This window comes from Microcaecilia unicolor, chromosome 6 (assembly GCF_901765095.1).
Source record: "Microcaecilia unicolor chromosome 6, aMicUni1.1, whole genome shotgun sequence".
Lineage (NCBI taxonomy): Eukaryota > Metazoa > Chordata > Amphibia > Gymnophiona > Siphonopidae > Microcaecilia > Microcaecilia unicolor.
The window spans coordinates 118,461,917-118,483,999 of NC_044036.1; the positions used below are offsets into that span (position 1 = coordinate 118,461,917).

The 22,083-nt window shown below is 45.5% G+C and overlaps 1 protein-coding gene across 2 annotated transcripts; it reads left to right on the forward strand.

Moving 5' to 3' along the window:
• The first annotated feature begins 351 nt into the window (after nucleotides 1-351).
• MYOC (myocilin) lies at nucleotides 352-21,039 on the forward strand. 2 transcript variants are annotated; one of them, XM_030206691.1, is made up of 3 exons: nucleotides 352-1,028; nucleotides 14,044-14,178; nucleotides 19,913-21,039. In XM_030206691.1, exons 1-3 carry the CDS (start codon nucleotides 437-439, stop codon nucleotides 20,716-20,718), a joined length of 1,533 nt encoding a protein of 510 aa, XP_030062551.1. In that variant the 5' UTR covers nucleotides 352-436; the 3' UTR covers nucleotides 20,719-21,039. The 2 variants fall into 2 exon arrangements, with proteins under 2 accessions (XP_030062551.1, XP_030062552.1); XM_030206692.1 differs by lacking the exon at nucleotides 14,044-14,178.
• Nucleotides 21,040-22,083: the final 1,044 nt, after the last annotated feature.

Consider the following 22,083-nt stretch of genomic DNA (forward strand, 5'->3'; position numbering starts at 1 on the left):
TATATCATCTTGTGTCTCCTTGGCTGCAACCCGAAAGCAAGCCAAGTTTGCCACCAGTTCAGCAACACTTGGGGAGAGTAACTTTCTCTTCCCCTCTCTACCCCCACCGAGAAACACAACATTCCCTACTACTGCTGAATTTAGAGAGAGGAAGGTGAGTGTCAATCTATGGACAAGCTATTTTGGCTCCTCAGCACTCTCTGGCTGTCTAAGTCTTGCAAGCATGAATCTGAAAGGTCCATACCATAGTATCCACTTCAGCTAAGAAAGTACAAGCTCCTCCCCTCTGCATCCTCCCAGCTGTATAAATACAGTCTGCCCTGTGCTGGTTGCCTCAGACAGCTGCAGGAGTCTCTCATATATGTTTAAGTACCAGAGTCCCAATTCAAGCTGCAGAGTGCATATTTCAAAGGGCTGAGACAGACAACCTAAGTCAATGACTCTATCACAGCTGCTGCTGTTGCTACTACTGCTTGTTCTCTGCCTGGCCTCAGTAGCCCTCGGGATCTCAAACCCATTCAGACGGGCTAATGACCAGAATGGCAGATGCACCTATACTTTTACTGTTCCCAGTCAGAGTGAGGAGAGCTGTCCAGATCCGGGCCAAACAATGTCTGCCCTTCGAGCACTCCAAAAGGAACATGCCACCTACCGTCTGGAGCTGAACTCAGTACAGAGTCGGTTGAGCCACTTGGAGAATCTGAAGAGCCAGTTAGACAGGATCCGTGCACCAGCCGCAGCAGTGCCAGCAGTGCCAGCCATGGGAGAACTCCAGAGAGAAGTGGAAATCTTGAGGAGAGAGAAAGCTCAGCAGCAGAGAGCAGCACACAGGCTAGAGGAAACCCTCAGCAACTTGCAGAGGGAGAAAGCTGCCCTGGAGGAGGAGAAGCGCAGGTTACAGCAAGCAAACAGTGCCCTGGTGCAGACTCAGGAAAGCAGACAGCGGGAAATGGCAGAGCTCCGGCAGAAGCAGTGCCCACAGGTCTCAGAGGCCTCTGTCCAGGATGCCCGGCTGGAGCCCAGACAGGGTAAGAGGGATCAGGGAATGCCATTTATTCCTGCCCTAAAAGGGTCTGGAGGGGAGGGGAGGAGTCTGAAAATATCATCTACAACTTGCCTGCTGACTTCCATCTATAGTTCAGAAGTCAAAGATTTGTGTGGTTTTATGGTTGGATATCAAAATATAGAGTTTAAGTTCTCAGTTACTGCAGAGTGAAAGTGGAAAGAGAAGTACAGTATGTCTTCTGTCCAGAGGTGATGACAGCAGGCAAGAGGAATAATGTTCTCTGATAATGTCCACAAATTATCTGCTAACATCGCCTCTAGGAAATTTCATCCTATTCTTTTTATTCCATTGCTGTGCAGATGTGAGGCACAGAAAGAAGCTGTTTACTCCAAATTATTATACTGTGATATATCAGCAGAGGATCATGCAAAGGGTAATGAAAAACTTCAAAAGAATGTATTCGAATGTTTTGAAAGAATCTTCTGCCTTTCCAGTGCTGTAGTCAGGATGCTACTGTACTGTTTATCAACAGAAATGTCTGCTACAGAATACTTGAGCATAGCCTACAGAGGGCAAGGCTGAAGCCAGAGTGTTAAAACCTGTAGGGGACCTTGGCCTCTAATGTGACTCTCCCCCAGTACAGCATTTTTTTTTCCTATAAAGAACTGAATCAATTAGAAATTGCCCCTTGGGAAGAATTGAGAACAGAATATAAGAGTTCTTTGGCAGCCTGGGGGAGTGGAAAAGAACATCAACAGAAATATGATGACAGAAAATAAGCCAAATAACAGAAGTGATTTCAACAGAAAGAAGAGGGGTGTAACATGTCTGGGGTTGGGCTGTAGTGAGCAGGACCTAACAGGATGCAGAGGGGGGTAGGTTTGAGATACTTTATTGCTGTGACAGTTTAAACACATGTTGCAGATAAAGTACAGAAAACAGTGAAGTGAAAAGACAGGCTGAGTTTACACAGTACAGAGATGATGAAGAAAATTCTACGAATCTAGTGATGCTTGCTACTATCTCGGCTCTCAGTGGACTCAGCTTCCAAGTCTAGCCAGGACTTACATAAGTAAGATTAAGAAGACACCCGCACCATTCCCTATATATTTACATGGATTTCAGCTGCCACCAATTTCATAACAAGCATAAATTTAGCCACAAACAGCAAAAACATTTTTTTTTTGGGGGGGGGGGGGGTCTCCTTAAATTAGACATAAGAACATAAACATTGCCATACTGGGACAGACTGAAGGTCCATCAAGCCCAATATCCTGTTTCCAACAGTGGCCAATCCAAGTCACAAGTACCTGGCAAGATCCCAAAACAATAAAACAGATTTTATACTGCTTATCCTAGGAATAAGCAGTGGATTTTCCCAAGTCCATCTTAATAATGGCTTATGGACTTTTAGGAAATTATCCAAACCTTTTTTAAAACCTGCTAAGCTAACTGCTTTTACCACACTCTCTGGCAATTAATTCCAGAGTTTAATTACACGTTGAGTGAAGAAATATTTTCTCTGCTTTGTTTTAAATTTACTGCTTAGTAACTTCATTGTGTGACCCCTAATAATAATAATTTCAAAACAATTAGCTCAGATGACAGATTACGTTTAATGTAAGTGCAAAGAGATGTATGGGGAAAGAGGAACCCAAACTATATCTATATGATGCAAGTTTCCACATTAGGAGTCACTGCCCAGGAAAAGGATCTAGGTGTCATCGTTGTTGATACATTGAAACCCTCTGCTCAATGTGCAGCAGCTACTAAGTAAGCAAATAGAATGTCAGGGATTATTAGTAAAAGAATGGAAAACAAAAATGAGAATGTTATAATGCCTTTGAATAAGTATACAGCGCTGCATATGTCTAGTAGCGCTATAGAAATAATAAGTAGTAGTAGTGAATCACTCCATGGTGTAACCATATCTCGAATGCTTTGTGCAATTCTGGTCACTGCATCTCATAAAAGGTATAGCGGAATTAGAAAAGGTACAGAGAAGGGTGAAGAAAATGATAAAGGGGATGGGACTACTTCTCTATGAGGAAAGGCTAACTGAGCTAGGGCTCTTCAGCTTGGCAAAGAGAGAGCCGAGGGGAGATACGATAGAGGTCTATAAAATACTGAGTGGTGTGGAACAGGTAGACATTAATTTCTTGTTTACTCTGTCCAAAGATACTAGGACTAGGGGGCATGTAGTGAAGCTACTAAGTAGTAAATTTAAAACAAACCAGAGAAAATATTTCTTCACTCAACGTGTAATTACATTCTGGAATTCACTGCCAGAGAATGTGGTAAAAGCAGTTTAAAAAAGGTTTGAATAATTTCCTAAAGGAAAAGTCCATAAGCTATTATTAAGATGGGCTTGGGGAAAATCCACTGCTTATTTCTAGAATAAGCAGCATCAAATCTGTTTTATTTATTTATTGCATTTGTATCCCACATTTTCCCACCTGTTTGCAGGCTCAATGTGGCTTTCAAAAACCTGTCATGGCATCACCATTTCAGGGTACAGAGATACAATTGGTGTTACAGGATAACAATAATAACAAGGCTAACAGTAGGTCTAATCAAGCAAATACAGAAAGAGGCGATCATAGTAGGGAGGGTTAGTAATGTGTTGTAGTTTACTCTTTTGGGATCATGCCAGATACTTGTGACTTGGATTGGCCACTGTTGGAGTCAGTATACTGGGTTTGATTGACCTTTGATCTGTCTAGGGTTGCCAACTGACTGGTTTAAGCAGGTCTGACCAATTTTGCAAAGGCCAGGCCGGCTGCTGGCAGACCCTTAAAACTGGCACAAAAAAGCCGTTTTTTCTGCCACTCCAGACTCCCTGCCCCATGATCCGGCTGTTCTCTCTCCCTCTCATCCCTCCTACGGGTCCGACAGCTGTAGCTTTCCCTACCTCTATTCCCTCCCACCTCCATTGGCATCCCGCCTCCCTCCTGGCCCTGGAAGCCAATGAGCCACAGACAGAGCTAAAAATGCGTTGCTTCCGGCTGCCCTGATGCTTCTCTCTGGTCTGTGCACAGTAAGTTGCATTAAAAAAGGCAGGCCAAACAGAGAGAAGCACTGGGACAGCTGTAAGCAGTGCACCTTTAGCGCTGTCTGTCTGTGGCTCATTGGTTTTCTGGACCAGGAGGGAGGAGTGATGCTGCTGGAGCTGGATAGCGATGGGAGGAAATGGAGGAAGGATGAGCTGCAGCTGCTGGACCTGAGGAAGGGAATGGAGGGAGGGAGAGAGAGCTGCCAAACCATCTATGGGGCAGGGGGACACAAGCTAAAATCATCCAGGGGTGGGTGAGTAGGAGGGAGATATGTTAGACTGGGGGTAGGGGGTAGGGAGATTGAGATGTGCTGTACATGGAGGGGTAGGGTAATGGAGATGTACTGGAATCTGGACATGGGGCATAGACATATGGAGATATGCTGAACAGGGGCGGTAGTGAGATGGAGATGTCCTGGACATGGAGGGGGGGTAGAGAGATGGAGATGTCCTGGACATGGAGGGGGGGTAGAGAGATGGAGATGTCCTGGACATCACCATTTCAGGGTACAGAGATACAATTGGTGTTACAGGTGTCCTACCCTGTCCTCACTTGGATTCCAGGGCTCTGTCCTTTCCTGGTTCTCTTCCTACCTCTCCCTCCGCACCTTTAGTGTTCACTCTGGTGGATCCTCTTCTACTTCTATCCCTCTGCCTGTCGGCGTACCTCAGGGTTCTGTTCTTGGTCCCCTCCTCTTTTCTATCTACACTTCTTCCCTTGGTTCATTAATCTCATCCCATGGCTTTTCCTACCATCTCTATGCTGATGACTCCCAAATCTACCTTTCTACCCCTGATATCTCACCTTGCATCCAAACCAAAGTTTCAGCGTGCTTGTCTGACATTGCTGCCTGGATGTCTCAACGCCACCTGAAATTAAATATGACCAAAACCGAGCTTCTCATTTTTCCCCCCAAACCCACCTCCCCGCTCCCCCCGTTTTCTATTTCTGTTGATGGCTCTCTCATTCTCCCTGTCTCCTCAGCTCGAAACCTTGGGGTCATCTTTGACTCTTCTCTCTCCTTCTCTGCTCATATCCAGCAGACCGCCAAGACCTCTCGTTTCTTTCTTTACAACATCCGTAAAATCCGCCCCTTTCTTTCCGAGCACTCTACCAAAACCCTCATCCACACCCTTGTCACCTCTCGTTTAGACTACTGCAATCTGCTTCTTGCTGGCCTCCCACTCAGTCACCTCTCCCCTCTCCAGTCGGTTCAAAACTCTGCTGCCCGTCTCATCTTCCGCCAGGGTCGCTTTACTCATACTACCCCTCTCCTCAAGACCCTTCACTGGCTCCCTATCCGTTTTCGCATCCTGTTCAAACTTCTTCTACTAACCTATAAATGTATTCACTCTGCTGCTCCCCAGTATCTCTCCACACTCGTCCTTCCCTACACCCCTTCCCGTGCACTCCGCTCCATGGATAAATCCTTCTTATCTGTTCCCTTCTCCACTACTGCCAACTCCAGACTTCGCGCCTTCTGTCTCGCTGCACCCTACGCCTGGAATAAACTTCCTGAGCCCCTACGTCTTGCCCCATCCTTGGCCACCTTTAATCTAGACTGAAAGCCCACCTCTTTAACATTGCTTTTGACTCGTAACCACTTGTAACCACTCGCCTCCACCTACCCTCCTCTCTTCTTTCCCGTTCACATTAATTGATTTGATTTGCTTACTTTATTTATTTTTTGTCTATTAGATTGTAAGCTCTTTGAGCAGGGACTGTCTTTCTTCTATGTTTGTGCAGCACTGCGTATGCCTTGTAGCGCTATAGAAATGCTAAATAGTAGTAGTAGTAGTAGTAGTGGGGGGACTAGGGAGATGGAGATGTGGTGCACGGAGGGGAGTATGGAGATGAGATGTGCTGCACAGGGTGGAGAGAGGTATGAAGATGTTCTGCATGAGAGGGAGGTATGGAGATGGAGATGTGCTGCACGGGGGGAGGTATAGAGATGGAGATGCGCTGCATGGGGGGGGGAGGGTAAGAAGATGGAGATGGATATGTGCTGGACCTGCCAGGATGGGGGGCATGAAGAAACAGAGAGAGAGAGACCGGAGTGGAGGAGGGGTAAAGAGCCAAAGAGATGCTGGACCCAGGGAGGGATGCGGGTGGGAGGAAGGGAAGAGAAAAGGGAGGGATAGAACACAGAGAAGAGATGCTGGGAATGGATATAAGTACAGGCAGAGCCGTAGCGAGGGGAGCTGACACCCGGGGCGAGTCGCCGCTGCGCACCCCCCCCCCCCCCGGGTGCAGCACGGCGCACCCTCCTCCCGCTGGAGCGCACCCCCCCCCAGAGCGCATACCCCCCGGAGCGCATACCTGCGGCGAGGGACGGGCAGGAGGGCCGATCCGCCCCGACTGCACGTTGCTGGGGTGTGTCGGCTCCGCGCTGGTTCACTGCTCTCTCTGTCCTGGAACAGGAAGTAACCTGTTCCGGAGCAGAGAGGGCAGTGCACCAGCGTGGAGCCGACACCCCCCAGCGGCGTGCACCCGGGGTGGACCGCCCCCCGCCCCCCCTTCCTACGCCACTGAGTACAGGGATATAGAGGGGTGGGATAGGGGCAGAGAGGGTCGATGCTGAATATAAGGGGAGGATAGGGTCACTAAAAGGTCACATGCTGATCATGGTGGTGAGAATAGAAGCATGGACACAAAGGAGAGATGCTGGACAGGACAAATAGGGACAGATAGAGAAGATGGAGAATGGACATGGAGAGAAAATAATTGTCAAATGTACAGAAGATCCTGCCCCTGGTACAAAATAAGTACCTGAATATATGTAAACTGCTTTGAATGTAGTTGCAAAAACCTCAGAAAGGCGGTATATCAAGGCCCATTTCCATTTCCATCCTGGAAAGTAAGGAAGACTAGAGAACAGCAGAAGCGACACTTGGACCAAATTGAATGGAAAATAAAATGCTCAGACTACAAAGGTAGAATTATTTTGAATTTATTAATTGGAATATATCAGCATTGGGAAATGTGCACCTCTCATATCTTGCATTTCAGTTCCTAGATGATGTATTGGTGTTTTAGGGTCTGGTGTAATATTTACAGTGTTTCCTGTTCACACATAAGGTTCTTGCTCTTTGAGTCCTAGCAGTTAGTACTAGTAGTGCATAGTGTTCTCCAGTGGAGGGATTATTGGCCTTACTGAGGGGACATACAAACTTTAATAATTTTAATTTCTTCTAACATCAGACAGTGTGTTTGTGAAGGAATCCTAGAACATGTGGCATTTTTTTCATCTGATATGGCAACCCTAGTGTGGATATTTGGTTATAGAGGGGTGGGTGGAAGACAGGTACAACAGTAGATGTGGTAAAGGACTTTGGGCAGGGCCATGGGAGTGGAACAAGGGGGGGGGGGGGGCATGGGTGAAGCAAGGGATGGGCATGGAGCAGGGCAGGTATTGGATTTTTCTCTGTCAAAATGTTGGCAACCCTAAGTGTGTCCTAGTATGGCAATGCTTCTGTTCTTATTTGTACTCAGAACCTATGCCATAGGAAGTCTATATGGCAGCACAGAAATATCCATCTTATAAAAAATCAACTAGACATTCATCCAGGGCAGAGGGTAGCTCAATGGTTAGAGCAGTGAGCTAAGAAGAAGAGGACCCAGGTTGAAATCCTACCTCAGTTGTTTGTGTTTTATTATTTTTTTTTTTAATTGTGAGCTCTCCAGGAACAGAAACATGTCTACTGTAGCTGAATGTACACCACTTCAATAGCCCATGCAGGTATATATAAAGTACATAAATGTTACCTTACTGGGACAGACCAAAGGTCCATCAAGACCGGTTTCCAACAATGGTCAATCCAGGCCACAAGTGCCTGGCAAGATCATAAAACAGTACAATATATTTTATACTGCTTATCCCAGAAATAAGCAGTGGATTTTTCCATTTTAATAGTGGCTTATGGACTTTTCTTTTAGGAAGCTAGCCAAACTTATTTTAAACCCTGCTAAGCTAACTGCTTTTACCACATTCTCTGGCAATGAATTCCACAGTTTAATTACACGCTGAGTGAAGAAATATTTTCTCTGATTCATTTTAAATTTACTACTTTGTAGCTTCATTGCGTGCCCCCCTGGTCCTAGTATTTTTGAAAAAAGTAAACAAGTGATTCACATCTACCTGTTCTACTCCACTCATTATTTTTATAGACCTTTATCATATCTCCCCTCAGCTGTCTTTTCTCCAGCCTGAAGAGCCCAAGACGTTTCAGCCTTTCCTCAAAAGGAAGTCGTCCCATCCCCTTTATCATTTTTGTCACCCTTCTCTGTACCTTTTCTAATTCCACTATATCTTTTTTGAGATGCGGTGACCGGAATTGCACACAGTATTCAAGGTGCAGTCGCACCATGGAGTGATACAAAGACATTATAACATCTTCATTTTTATTTTCCATTCCTTTCCTAATAATACCTAACATCAGTGGCGTAGCCAGACTGCCAATTTTGGGTGGGCCTGAACCCAAAGTGGGTGGGCACAAAATTTTCTCTGTACCCCCCCCCCCCCCCCCCCCAGCAAAATTTAGTCACACTCAGATGCATTTGTCACACAGGGTAAAGTGCTGCTTTTCAGTGCATCCGATTTCAGACAATTTACTAATCCTTTTCAGTGAGCTTTCAGAGGCCAAAACCTCCTGCCTCAGGTCAGTATAATGCTGTTACGGTATCCTCTCCTGACCTAAGGAAGGAAGTATTGGTCTCTGAAACTTTATTAACACCATATTACTTTATCCTAAATTAAAAATAAAATTATTTTCTTTACCTTTGTTGTATGGCCATTTACTTTGTCTCATTGTGTCTCTAGATTCTGCTTTCTTTCGTTTAAACTCTTCTGCCAGGGTTTCCTGGCCATTTGTCATTTTTCTCTCCTTTTTCTTTGCTTTCTTCAATATTTTTCTGCCTCTCTCTGTGTCCAGATTTAATTCATTCTTACTATCCATTCTTTAATTTCCTTCATCTACTTATGGCTTTTCATCTTTTTCTCACCCTTGTTCTCCCCATGCCCCTTCCTCTTATTCTCCAATCTTTCACTACTCCCCCTTTCCATGCAGCAGCTCTCCTCTTTCTCTCCCCATCCTTCCAGTGTCTCCCCTCTCTCTCCCCATCCTCCAATAGTCTCCCCTCTTTCTTTCTGCATCCTTCCATCCAGTGTCACCTCTTTCTCCCTACCCTTCCATCCAGCGTCTTCCCTCTTTCTCTCCCCATCCTTCTACCCATCTACTCTCTCTCCTGATCCTTCCATCTAATGTCTCTCTCCCTCCTTCTAACCAGTGTCTATCTCTCTACCCTTTTCTGTTCAGTGTCCCTTCTCTCTCCACATCCTTCCAGTCTCTCCCCTTTCTCTCTGCATCCTTCCATCCAGTGTCTCTCTCCCCACCCATCCGTTTTCCCTGTTTCTCTGCCATCCTTCCATCTGTTTTCCCTGTTTCTCTGCCATCCTTCCATCTTCTTCCATCTCTGTACCTCTATCTTCCTCCATGTTTAGTATCTCCTTTTCTCTGTGTCCCTATATTACTCTGTCCATCTTCTCCCCTCTCTTTGTCCCCAGTGCCAATATATTTCTACCCTCTCTGACCCTACCCCATCCAGCTTCTCTCCTTCTCACTCCCTCCTCTTTCCAGCATCTGGTTTGGTTGCTTGATTTCCTGCCTCCCTCCCTCAAGCTGTAGGTTTAATATTCCCTTTTCCTTCATCTCCTTGGTCTGGTATCTCTGTTTCCCTTCCCTCCCTCCTTGTGCTGTACCAGCAGTTCTCTCCCTTCCCTCCAGTTCTCCTCCCATGTCCAGCAGCTCTCTCCCTTCCATCCAGATCCCCTCCTCCTCTTCCTCCCACATCTAACAGCTCTCTCCCTTCCACCCAGATCCCCTCCTCCTCTTCCTTCAGCAGCTCTCTCCCTTCCATTGTCCCCTCCTTCTCTTCCTCCCATATCCAGCAGCTCTTTCCCTTCCCTCCAGTCCCTTCCTCCTCTTCCTCCCTTGTCCAGCAGCTCTCCAACCCCTTCCTCCTCTCCCTCCCATGTCCAGCAGCTCTCTCCCTTCCATTCAGTCCCCTCCTCCCCTTCCTTCAGCAGCTCTCTCCCTTCCATCGTCCCCTCCTCCTCTTCCTCCCATGTCCAGGAGCTCTCCTCCTTTCCTCCAGTCCCTTCTTCCTCTTCCTAGCTTGTCCAGCAGCTCTCCAGCCCCTTCCTCCTCTCCCTCCCATGTCCAGCAGCTCTCTCCCTTCCATTCAGTCCCCTCCTCCCCTTCCTTCAGCAGCTCTCTCCCTTCCATCGTCCCCTCCTTCTCTTCCTCCCATGTCCAGCAGCTCTCTCCCTTCCCTCCAGTCCCTTCCTCCTCTTCCTCCCTTGTCCAGCAGCTCTCCAACCCCTTCCTCCTCTCCCTCCCATGTCTAGCAGCTCTCTCCCTTCCCTCCCTCTTCCAGAAGCTCTCCAGCCCCTTCCTCCCACCTCCAGCAGCTCTCTTCCTTCCCAGTTCCCTCTAATCCCCTTCCTCCTACAGGTCTGACTCTGTCTCTGGCAAAAGTATTCCTTCCCCCCCAACCAACAAACCACAAATCCAGCACTTGCCCTCCAGGCCCACCCATCCAAATTCTTCATCGCTGTCGCTGCCTTTTTTCCTGCGGTTTCCGGGAGGCAGCGATCAGCGTTACCTGTCAGTGCCTGCCCTGAAATTATGCTTCTCTTCTCCCCAGGCTTCGCCCCGCTCGTTTCTTCGCTCGTCGGCAGCGCTGCGCTGCTATTCAAACAGGCAGCTCCGCTCCTCTCTGCCGCGTCCATCTGGCCCTCTGATGCACTTCTTGTTTAGTAGGGCCGGATGGACGCAGCAGAAAGGAGTGGAGCTGCCTGTTTGAATAGCAGCGCAGCGTAGCGTAGCGCTGCCGATGAGTGAAGAAATGAGCGGGGCGAAGCCTGGGGAGAAGAGAAGCATAATTTCAGGGCAGGCACTGACAGGTAACGCTGATCGCTGCCTCCCGGAAGCCGCGGGAGAAAAGGCAGCGACAGCGATGAAGGATTTGGATGGGTGGGCCTGGAGGGCAAGTGGGTGGGCCTGGGCCCGTCCAGGCCCACCCGTGGCTACGCCCCTGCCTAACATTCTATTTGCTTTCTTTGCTGCTGCAGCACACTGAGCAGAGGGTTTCAAAGTATCGTCAATGATGACTCCTAACATGGAACCGTGCACCATGTAGCTATAGTTCTGGTTCCTCTTTCCCACATGCATCACTTTGACTTGCTCACATTAAACGTCATCTGCCATTTGGATGCCCAATCTCCCAGTCTCGTAAGGCCTTCTTGCAACTTTTCACAATCCTCTTGCAATGTAACAACTTTTAATAACTTTGTGTCTTCAAATTTAATTACCTCACTAGTTATTCCCATATCTAGATCATTTATAAATATGTTAAAAAGCAGCAGTCCCAACACAGACCCCTGCAGAAGAACCCCAATATCTACCCTTCTCCATTGAGAATACTGACCATTTAACCCTACTGTTTTAACCAGTTTTTAATCCACAATTGAACACTACCTCCTATTCCATGACTTTCCAATTTCCTCTGGAGTCTTTCATGAGGTACTTTGTCAAATGCCTGTTGAAAATCCAGATAATAGTGTCTACCATTTTGTCATGCACCGATGTCAGGCTCAGCAGTCTGTAATTTCCTGGATCACCTCTGAAACCCTTGTTAAAAATTGGCATTACACTGGCCACCCTCCAATCTTCCGGTACCATGCTTGATTTTAAAGATAAATTACATATTACTAACAATAGTTCTGCAAGTTCATTTTTCACTTATATATTTTTCAATTCTATTCTTCAATTCAATTAATTCAGATACAGTAGTTATGTTTCTGTCCCTGGATGGCTCACAAATTACAAAAGAAAAAAATAAAGAACTGCATGGGATCTGAACCTGGGTCCCCTTGATTCTCAGTCCACTGCACTAACCATTAGACAACCCCTCAGATCTGCATGTTATTCTGTTAAGAATGCCTATAGTAACAGAGGCAGTCACAGAGCCTGGTATCCCTTGCTGGTTTCACATTCAGGGGAGAGGGAGAGGGACAGAAACCAGTGGTGATTATGGAGGTGTTATGCCTTAATCCCTCCAGTGGACAGCTGCTCAATCAGAGTACCTTTCTGTAACCTGGATGTTACAAGTACCAGGTCTAAATACAGGTGTCCATCTTTTTAGACATGGACGTCCCGTCCCCTTCTGTAATCAAAATTTATTGGATGTCCATATTTTGGCCCCTCTCTATTCCTTACCATATGGACGTACTGCAGCGATAGACCTCCATATCCTGGCTTTATGTAATTGGATTTTGGACCTCTATGCAATATGGATGTCTAAATGGCAGTTTTCAGATGACCAAAACATGAATAGAGCTTCTAAAATAACCACTATATTCTGATTAAAAGCTAATTTCTAAGTTACATATTTTCTTAAAGCACAGAATTAACCCTTTTCTTCCATTTCCACAACTGTAAGGGAAGCAGCTATGTTGTATAGACTCTATAAAGGAGAGACTGGACTGACACCGAGTTGTGGGCATGCTGGTTTTGAGATAGCTCAGGTCATAGATTATCAGAGGGAACAGGTCATTCATTACCACTGTACTAATAAATGTTTTGTAATGCACATCTAAAGATGGCAGAAGTCCTGAAAGCTCATTGCATACAGGCTGTTCCTCTACCCAACAAACTTCTTGGCTCCTTTTTAATCAGTTTTGTTGGTGATGGGTTAAAACTAGTCCTTTCTTTGTCCTCACACTCTGCTTAGCATGACGTACAGTACAATAATGGAGCTGCCACACTATGCAAGGTCATCACTTTCACTATAGTGTAATATAGACAATTTAGAAATGCAATTTGTGAGGACAATGTTGGGAAGTACATGATGGAAGCAAAGCAATGTCAAAGTCCCGGACCAGATGGATTTCTTGGCAGAATAGAATGAAAATTGCAGGTGCAGGACAAGCTGCTCATCTGGGATATGTGCAATCTGCTTTTATAATCAGGAAATTGTGGTTCGCAGAGTTCACAATTTATAAATTTCTTCAGATGAGTAGGAACCAGAGCTAGGATGCTGTGAGATGAACACTGACACTACAGAGCGCAGGAAATCTAATTCCCTATTTCTGTTCCATAAGATGAAACGGGAACCAGGCACTCACGGGTTATGCCACATGATGTAGGTATTATATCTAAAGACCCAAATAGGTGGTGATAAAGGAACAGCTGAAGCCGAGTGGAGGTAAAAAGTTTGGTGAGGTTAGCATATTTGTTGACATAAATACTGAGAGGGATGAGCAGAAGCTAGGGGGAAGCACAGTGGTCCCTTGTGATGCTGCTGGATTAATCAACAGTGGTGGTTTTTATGTACCTGAGACAGAGAGAAAGAGAGAGGAAAAATAAGGTCAGTGAAGATGATGCTTGTTCTCACCAAGGTAAGTTTTTGCTCAGAGGTACATCCAGTCAGTAGATTGCACAGAGTCCTACCTGAAAAAATAGTGCTAAAATATAGAAAGCAAACTTACATCACTTTGAATTACAGCTCTTGACACTATCATTCCAAAGAGGGAATCTCCAGCTAAAAATGAGACTAGCCTTATATAAATCAAAATAACAGAGACTTGCAAATGCATAAGCCAAGGAGCTCGTAAGCTTGGTTAGAAGACATAATACTAGACATTGCAATAGAAGTCTATGAAATACAGTTGGTAGATTTTGTAGAACCATCTGAAGTAACTTCTGAATAGTAGACAGAAAACAAGACATGAAAATATTCACTTTAAGGCAAACTGTGTTTATATCAAAGGTATAATCAGAAAATATGAAGTATGTGCTACTCCAAAGAAGCATTAGGGAAGGTTAAGAGGAGGGCATACAGATGATATGTAACATATTTATTCCTGAGGTCCTTGGTGATTTTCATTGCGCTAAGACTAATTACTGCAATCCTGTGTTTCAGCATCCAGATGGGAAGCAGACAGCATGGTCTACCAGGAGCTGAAATCTGAGCAAACAGGGATCCCTACTGCCAGACACATTCAAGGGATCCCCTCTTTTCTCAATAGCTCTAGCAGCAGAGAAGCAGCCACTACCGGTACCTGGACCCTCTTTGTCTTCCCTGCCCCTCCTTTGTTTCCTCTTTCTAATCTGAGCTGCTTTGAAAGAGTGAGTTTTTCTTGTGCTGCCTGGAGGTCTGATGGGTTCCTTCTGCTCCTTTTCCTTGCTTTGCCTCTGTGTAGTCACTGGGCACGCTGAACTGGCAGCCTCATGAGATTCACAGCATTGCTATGGGCAGAATCAGAGGAACTAAAGCATGGATACAGCAGGCAGCATTCGAAGCCACAGACAGTTAATTCAAGGCCAGCATTACTGACAGAGAAGTAATATATGCTGAATATCAAATTCACCTCAGAGACACCGACGAGAACACCAAATCTTACCTATCAGCCTGATGAATCAATACTAAGGAGACTTTTGTGTCTTTCTGATATATAAGTAGATGAGGTCTTTGAAGCCAGTGGAAGCTGATGGTTTAGGTAGAAGCCCTTTCTCTAGGACTATCACAGTCAGGGAGAGTAGAAAAGTGTGGGCCACATGCTAGCACATTCACTTTTGCTTCTACAAAAATAACACATGAAAATCTGGGACCTTTTATTTCCATTAGCTCCATTTTTTAATTCAGGTACTTTAATAAAGCCAGATAGACAAGTCAAATCACATGCATTCGATGTGTGACACACACATTCAGGTCCCTTCTCCTTCTCACACATTAAGGGGTCCAATTTCATGCATTGGCATTCCATCCTATCCTTCCCTCCCCTCCTCTACCCTTCCTTCCTTGGGATTGGGCATCTCTTCCCATCACCCCCCTTGAATGTAGCACCTTTCTCCCTCTTTGTCTTCCCCCCTCCCCCACAATCTGGTACTTCTTTTTCCATGCCTCGATTTTCCTTCCTGTGCACGATCAGCACCCTCAGCAATAGCAGGCTGCTTCAACCAGTACAGAGCCCTTCCTTCAGTCGTGTCCCACCTCTTCTGAAGCAACTTCCTGTTTCCTCGAGGGTAGGACATGGTTGAAGGAAGACCCCTGGATTGGTTGAAGCAACCAGATATTTCTGAGGGTGCTGGCAGTGCACAGAAAAATTAATCATGGCAAGGAAAGAGAGGTACCAAATTGGGGGGGGGAGGGGAGGACAAAGAGGAAGAGAGGTGCTGCATCAGGAGTGGGGGCAAGGAGTGAGAAAAGTGCTGCTTCAGGGGAGGTAAGGGGGTAGAGAAGTGCTGCATTAAGAGGGCCAAGGAAGGAGAGAGGTGCTACATGGGTGGGGTCAAGGAGGGAGAACGGTGCTGGACTTGGGGGAGGGAGGACAAGAAAGAAGATTGGTGCCAGGACCTGCTGGGAAAGAAGGAAAAGGGAGAGGTGTTGGTCCTGCAAAGGGGAGACGGAACAGGAGCGAGGGAAGAGAAAGGAACACTTGCTGGACCTTTGGGGGGGGGGGCAGAGGGAGGAAAGAAAGAGGGAGAGATGTTGACACATGACAGGGAGCATAGGGACACTGAAGAATGATGTTAGGGCAAGAATAGGGACAGAGATGGGAGATGCTCAATATAGCAGGAAGATAGGGGTGACGCTGGGTCAGATAGATAGGGATGTAGAGAAGATGGCAGACATGAAGAGAAAAAAAGTGCCAAATGGACAAGGAGACTCTGGCAAAACAGTTAAGAGAAGAAAGAGGAAAGCAGAAACCAGAGACTGGGACCAACACAATAAGAAAAATAAAATGACCAGACATCAAAGGTAGAAAAAAATTATTTTCTATTTATTGATTAGAATATGTTTGTTTTTGGAATATGCTTCTGCCAGAACTGGTTTTAGACATGGTTGGGGCTTGTGAGAAAAACCTCACTCATTGACCTTCAATCTCCAGCTCAGCGGTGGTAAATCTTCAGCTTTGGGATGGTCCACCCTTGGTTTCTCTGCAGACATACCATCTTGACTAGCATTCAAACCTGAGGCTGACGTTCATCTTCAAGACTGTATTGTTTTCCTCAGTGTTATAGGTTAAGTGACGGGGCCCCGTTGGGTGGCAACCATTTTAGAAATATGCACAGTTTAAAGAAATACCCTCTAAGGTCAAGGAGTATCACCCAACAGAGCAGCTTCTAAAATAACATAGAAGGTTAAGATGGCGAGGAAGGAAGGGGGAGAACTATACAAACCAGATGAGCTGAAGTTCAAGATAATATCTTTCATGCTTGAGAAGTCCAATGAATTACAAATAACATTTTATGATTTCAACCCATGAACTTCACCCTCTGAAGGCCTGGTACCTCATAGCAAGTGTTTGGTCAAGTTAGGCTCAGGCTATGGAGGATAAGTACCACAGATCCATGTTAATTTATGAAATTCATACAAAAGGCACTAGGTTTACTGAAAACACTCATCTATGTGGAATTAGTTCAAGGTGAGTTACATTCAGGTATAGGAGATATTTACAATCTCTGTTTGTATGTGAAGTTAAGGAGGTCTAAATAACTTGCCCAAAGTCACAAGAAGCCACAGTGGGATTTGGATTTGAACCAGGGTTCCCTGCTTCCTGGCCTGGTGCTCTAACTACTAGGCAACTCCTCCACGCCACTTATGGAATTAGATAATCCGGAGGGGAAGCATAATATTGCCTGTTAGCCAGATGCAGTAAAAAAATGTGAGTGGGAGGCAGTGGCGTACCAAGGGGGGGGGGGGGGGGTGGGGGCGGTCCACCCCAGGTGCACGCCGCTGGGGGGGTGCCGCAGTGCACGCTTGTCGGCTGCGAGTTCAAATTGCTACGCTAAATTCTCTCGTTCGCTGCAGCTCCCTCCCTCTGCCCTGGAACAGGCTTCCTGTTCCGGGGCAGAGGGAGGGAGCTGCAGCGAACGAGAGAATTTAGCGTAGCGATTTGAAACTCGCAGCTGACAGGCGCGCGCCGCGGCACCCCCCCCCTAGTGGCGTGCACCCAGGGGGGGGTCATTTCACCGGGAAGGGGCGCTGTACCCGGGGGAGGGGGCGCATCTGCGATCCAGCCCGGGTGTCATCGAGGCTAGGAACGCCACTGGTGGGAGGCTAGGGATTCCAAGTTTCTCTGATAGTGGTGGGATGTTGTTTGCTTAAGGTCTGCCAAGTACAGATAGAATCAGTTGGCAATCAAGGACTGGGACAGGGTAGGCACTAGTTTTATAATCTGAATGGAGCATTTGCAAGAAATATTTTTGAAGAAAATGTAAAAAAAGTAAAAAAAAATACTCTTGCTTCTAACTCTACAGATCATTAAGACTAGAAAAGCTTTCTCTACTCATTTCTATTGGCATATCCATATAAATGCCTAATTTGATTCTTGGGCAATAAATATATTTTCTTTGAACCAGAACAACTTCATTTTTGGACATGAAGAAGCTATCTAGTAGGTTAAAGGTATAATAATTGAAGGAACAACTAATTAAGTTAATAATAGGGTGGGATTATTCAGGCTAGGTCACTTACTTATTTCTGCTTTTCTTATTGTATTTTGATTTCCTTATCTGTAAATCGCACCCCCCCCCCCCCCCCCCCCCCATCTAGGTTTTTTTTTTGTGGTCTAAGAAAGAGATTTGTTGTATATTCTTGGAATATTTTTTTTCTTTATATTTAATTTTTCTCTGTATTTCACTTTGCAAGTTATACTTGTAAGAATATAAATTGCTATAAATAAATATAATAATAATGATTAAAATTAGGTATATATAAAAAAAAAAGAAAGAAAAGCTTTCTCTAACATCATATGAACAGTATAGTAGGGGCAGGAAAGATAACAGTAACAAGAGATGTAGCACTTTTTTCCTGAGAGCAGGACAGCTAAGGCAACATCCTCTGCACCTGCATTGACAGGCCACTCTTTAAAAACAACAAAAAAAAGATCTACAGCTGGCCAAATGTGAAACTGCAATTGGATATAACAAGTTACAATTATTTGAAAATAGGTTACTAAAAAGCTTGGCGCTAGTCTAAGGTTCAGGTTATCTCAGCAAACATACGTATACCTGCATTTGGTATTTTGCAGATCTAGTTCCTCACTAGTTTTGGTTCTGTTTGCTACAGCTGCAGATTTTGTGTGTTAGAAGTATCCTTACATTTGTGCCAAATGTCCTGCTCTGATCTTGCATTCCTAAATATCTTGTTCACTAGAGAAGTAAGCACTTTGGGCCTGATATTCAGAGCAATTTAAGCAGGCAGGAGAGGCTCCTGCCCGCTTAAATTCCCTGGGGCTGTTTAACCCCTGATATTCAGTGACACTAATGCTATTGAACATGGAAAGTGTGGATGTCAGGGGTGGTACTGGGGGCAGTGGGAGGGAGGAGCCCAGGTTATGCAGGTGCCAGCAATATTCAGTACTGGCACCCACATTGCTAAGTAGCCTAATTTAAGACCGCTCAAAAGCTATCCTAAATTAGGCCACTTAGCATTGCAGGTGCCGCCACTGAATATCAGGCCATCACCCGCATAACTTAAGAATTTTAAAGTGCTGTGATCCCCCTCCTTCCTTCTCACCCTTTTGTCAGCCCACACCAAGTTTAACCCCCCCCCCCACAATGTCACCCCCCCCCCAGTCCCAGTATTCCAGGTAGGCCACCCCAAGGCCTACCTTCTAATCCCTGGTTGTCCAGAGGGTCGTTGGGACCAGGAGCGCTGCTCCCTTGCTCCTTCCCCTAGCGGAGGGGTAGGAACTCCGGTCCTCAAGAGCCGCAGGCAGGTCAGGTTTTCAAGATATCCACAATGAATATGCAGGAGATAGATTTGCAAGCACTGCCTCCTTGGTATGCAAATCTATCTCCTGCATATTCATTGTGGATATCCTGAAAACCTGACCTGCCTGTGGCTCTCGAGGACTGGAATTGCCTATCTCTGCCTAGTGGATGGCCTCACAAGTAATGCAAGCTGCTGGTTTACACAAGTGGTTGTGGCAGCCATTTTGTAAGGCCAGCCACTAGGGACAAGTGCAAGGGATCTGCGCTTCTTTCCCCAAAGGCCTTCTGCACTACCAGGGATTAAAGGGAGAAGGTGGGAAGGAAGGAGGGAGGCTGGGAGGGGGATTGTGGCACTTTAAAAATATTTTTTATGTTATGCGGGTCCCGGCTGATATTCAGCCAGGACCTGCATAACTGTCTTATGCAGGCCCTGGCTTAATATTGGCTGGCACACAAGGTGAAAGTAGAGGCGGACCAAAGAGGAGTCACCACTGGAGATATGAATCCAACAGTCTTTATTATTATACTTAAAAGAAAGACCCGACACGGGCCGTGTTTCGACGCACTCAAGCGTCTACTTAAGGGGTCATACAGTGAAATCCAAGGCAATATACAGCCCTGCTCTTCTCTGAAGTTTTAGACCTTACCCAAATTGCTTGTATATAATTGCTATAGTAGCAAAAATCGCACGTTGGGTAAGGTCTAAAACTTCAGAGAAGAGCAGGGCTGCGGTCCTGTATATTGCCTTGGATTTCACTGTATAACCCCTGAAGTAGACACTTGCGTGCATTGAAACACAGCCCTTGTCGGGCCTTTCTTTTAAGTAGAATAATAAAGACTGTTGGATTCATATCTCCAGTGGTGACTCATCTTTGGACAGCCTCTATTTTCACCTTGTGTGCTTTGTCATCGTAGAGGACTTTTCCTGTCTTGTATTTATTATTGGCTGGGCCTGCATGAGCTGCGGCAGCCTGCCTGCCTGCCCACATGTAGCCCCCACTTTTCAGTGCCAGGGCCTGAATGTGGTTCAGCACTGAATATTGTGAACTTTGTCTTTTGTCCTTTTACAGGCTGTGGAGAACTCGTGTGGGTCGGGGACCCCATGACATTCCGCAAGGCTGAGAATATCGCTGGAAAGTATGGGGTGTGGATGAGAGACCCAGAACCTGTGTTACCTTATACGCATGAGACCATATGGAGAATCAATGCTGTGGGCAATGATATACGACAAGTCTTTGAGTATGACAATCTTGATGACTTCAGGAAGGGTTACCCATCCAAGGTTCATGTATTACCACAGCCCATAGAGAGCACAGGAGCTGTTATATTTAAGGGTTTCCTCTACTTTCAGAAGCGCAAGTCCAGGATCCTAGCCAAGTACAACCTAGTGATGGAAAATCTAACTCTTCAGAAGGAACTTCCCAATGCTGGATACCATGGACAGTTTCCCTATTCCTGGGGAGGATATACAGACATTGATCTGGCCATCGATGAGACTGGGCTGTGGGCAGTCTATAGCACTGATGAAACCAGAGGCCTTATAGTTCTCTCCAAACTGGACCCTGATACCTTAGAGGTACAGCAGACCTGGGAAACAGCCATCCGCAAGCAATCTGTTGCCAATTCCTTCATGATCTGTGGCACTTTATATACAGTCAGCAGTTACTCTGCACCAGATACTGTGGTCAACTTTGCCTATGACACCAGTACTAGGAAGAGCAGAGAACTGGGCGTCGCCTTCAAGAACCGCTACAGGTATAATAGTATGATAGACTATAACCCCACCATGAAGAAGATATTTGCTTGGGATAATTTCAACATGGTCATGTATGATGTACAACTCTCCACGATGTCAGAAGCTAGGGGAGAGACTTAGACAAACCAGGTTAGCAGCACAAAAGAACAACTTTCCACACCGAAATAGGGGTTACTAGCATGGATCAGAAATTTATATTAAAAAAAACAAAAAAGAGACTCAGTGTCACTGTTGCCAATCCAACTGCATGTTGTGAGGAGTCAGTTGAATTCTGTTTTCTCACACACCAGGTCTTCTTGGTACTTGGAATCCTGCTGTTTAAGCCAAATACCAGGTCAGGAGTCAGAAAATCAAACTCAGATGACCTAGAATCCAGCTGTAACACTTGTGGACATTTTACTGAGATTGATATGGTCCGTAAAACATTGGTCCAGTTGCAAACAATATGAAAACATTGATGCACTGGCAAGCACACTAAATCGAAAGAAAAATCAGATTCAGAGAGATATCATGAATGATTTATATGGACAGTTCTGACATATTCATAAACATTTTTATATGTATTTCTAAACTATTACATCTTTTTTCTGTATTCCCAGCTGAAAGAACCATTAATATATTCCAGTTTTACTTAGTACAAATAAAAGGTGTATTATATTATGAGTAGCCATGGTTTGCATGTTGGAGATTCAATTTAATTTTCCATTCTGGAGCCAACTACAGAACATAAGAACAGGGTCTTAGGAAGGGGTGACAGGAGCTGTCGCACAGGGCCCCACGCCTCCAGGGGCCCCATGGCACTGCTCCCCGCCATTGCCACAATCTGTCTCCTTGCCTCCCCTCCCCTGAGCCACATGGTGCCCTTCCAGCACCTACCTGAAGCCACCCTGGTGGTCTAGTGGAGTCTTCAGGGCAGGAAAGATCCCCAGGCTTCCTTGCCTGCTGCCGGCACTGACCCCTCTGTTGCCATATTGCTCTTTAAAAATGGCTGCCGAGACTTCCAGCAGTGGCCTCACAAGACTTCCACTGAAGTCTGCCAAGCCCATAAACCCAGCTACAGCTGTTACCAGAGGATATGGTCAAGACATCCAATTCCTTTTTTTAATAATTTTAATGAATTTTACAAGAAACATTTGTGCAGAAAAGGAGTATTACCATACCATACAAGAAAATATTTTATAAAGAAAATCTATTAAATGATAATTACTGCTAAAGTCCACAATTATAGGCAAGGCACTATTCAAAAATTGGTTAACATAAGAAAAAAATGAATAGAACATATTCCCACTTATCCTATCATGGAGTAGATACTAATGGAGGAAGCACCAGAGAGTTTACGGCTGGCTCTTGTCTGGAGTCCAGGAATTTTGCTAACTGATCACTCTCAAAGAAAACATATTTAATAGACTGAAATTTAACAACACATTTACAAGGAAAATTACGCCAGAAAATTCCACCCTGTGACAATACACGATCACGAAGTTT

Bases quoted from the DNA above. Each gene is read 5' to 3' on its own strand.
- MYOC (XM_030206691.1), top strand. From the start codon at position 437: ATGACTCTATCACAGCTGCTGCTGTTGCTACTACTGCTTGTTCTCTGC. The intron at 1,029-14,043 runs GTAAGAGGGATC...CCTGTGTTTCAG, and splicing joins CCGGCTGGAGCCCAGACAGG to CATCCAGATGGGAAGCAGAC. The intron at 14,179-19,912 runs GTACCTGGACCC...GTCCTTTTACAG, and splicing joins CAGAGAAGCAGCCACTACCG to GCTGTGGAGAACTCGTGTGG.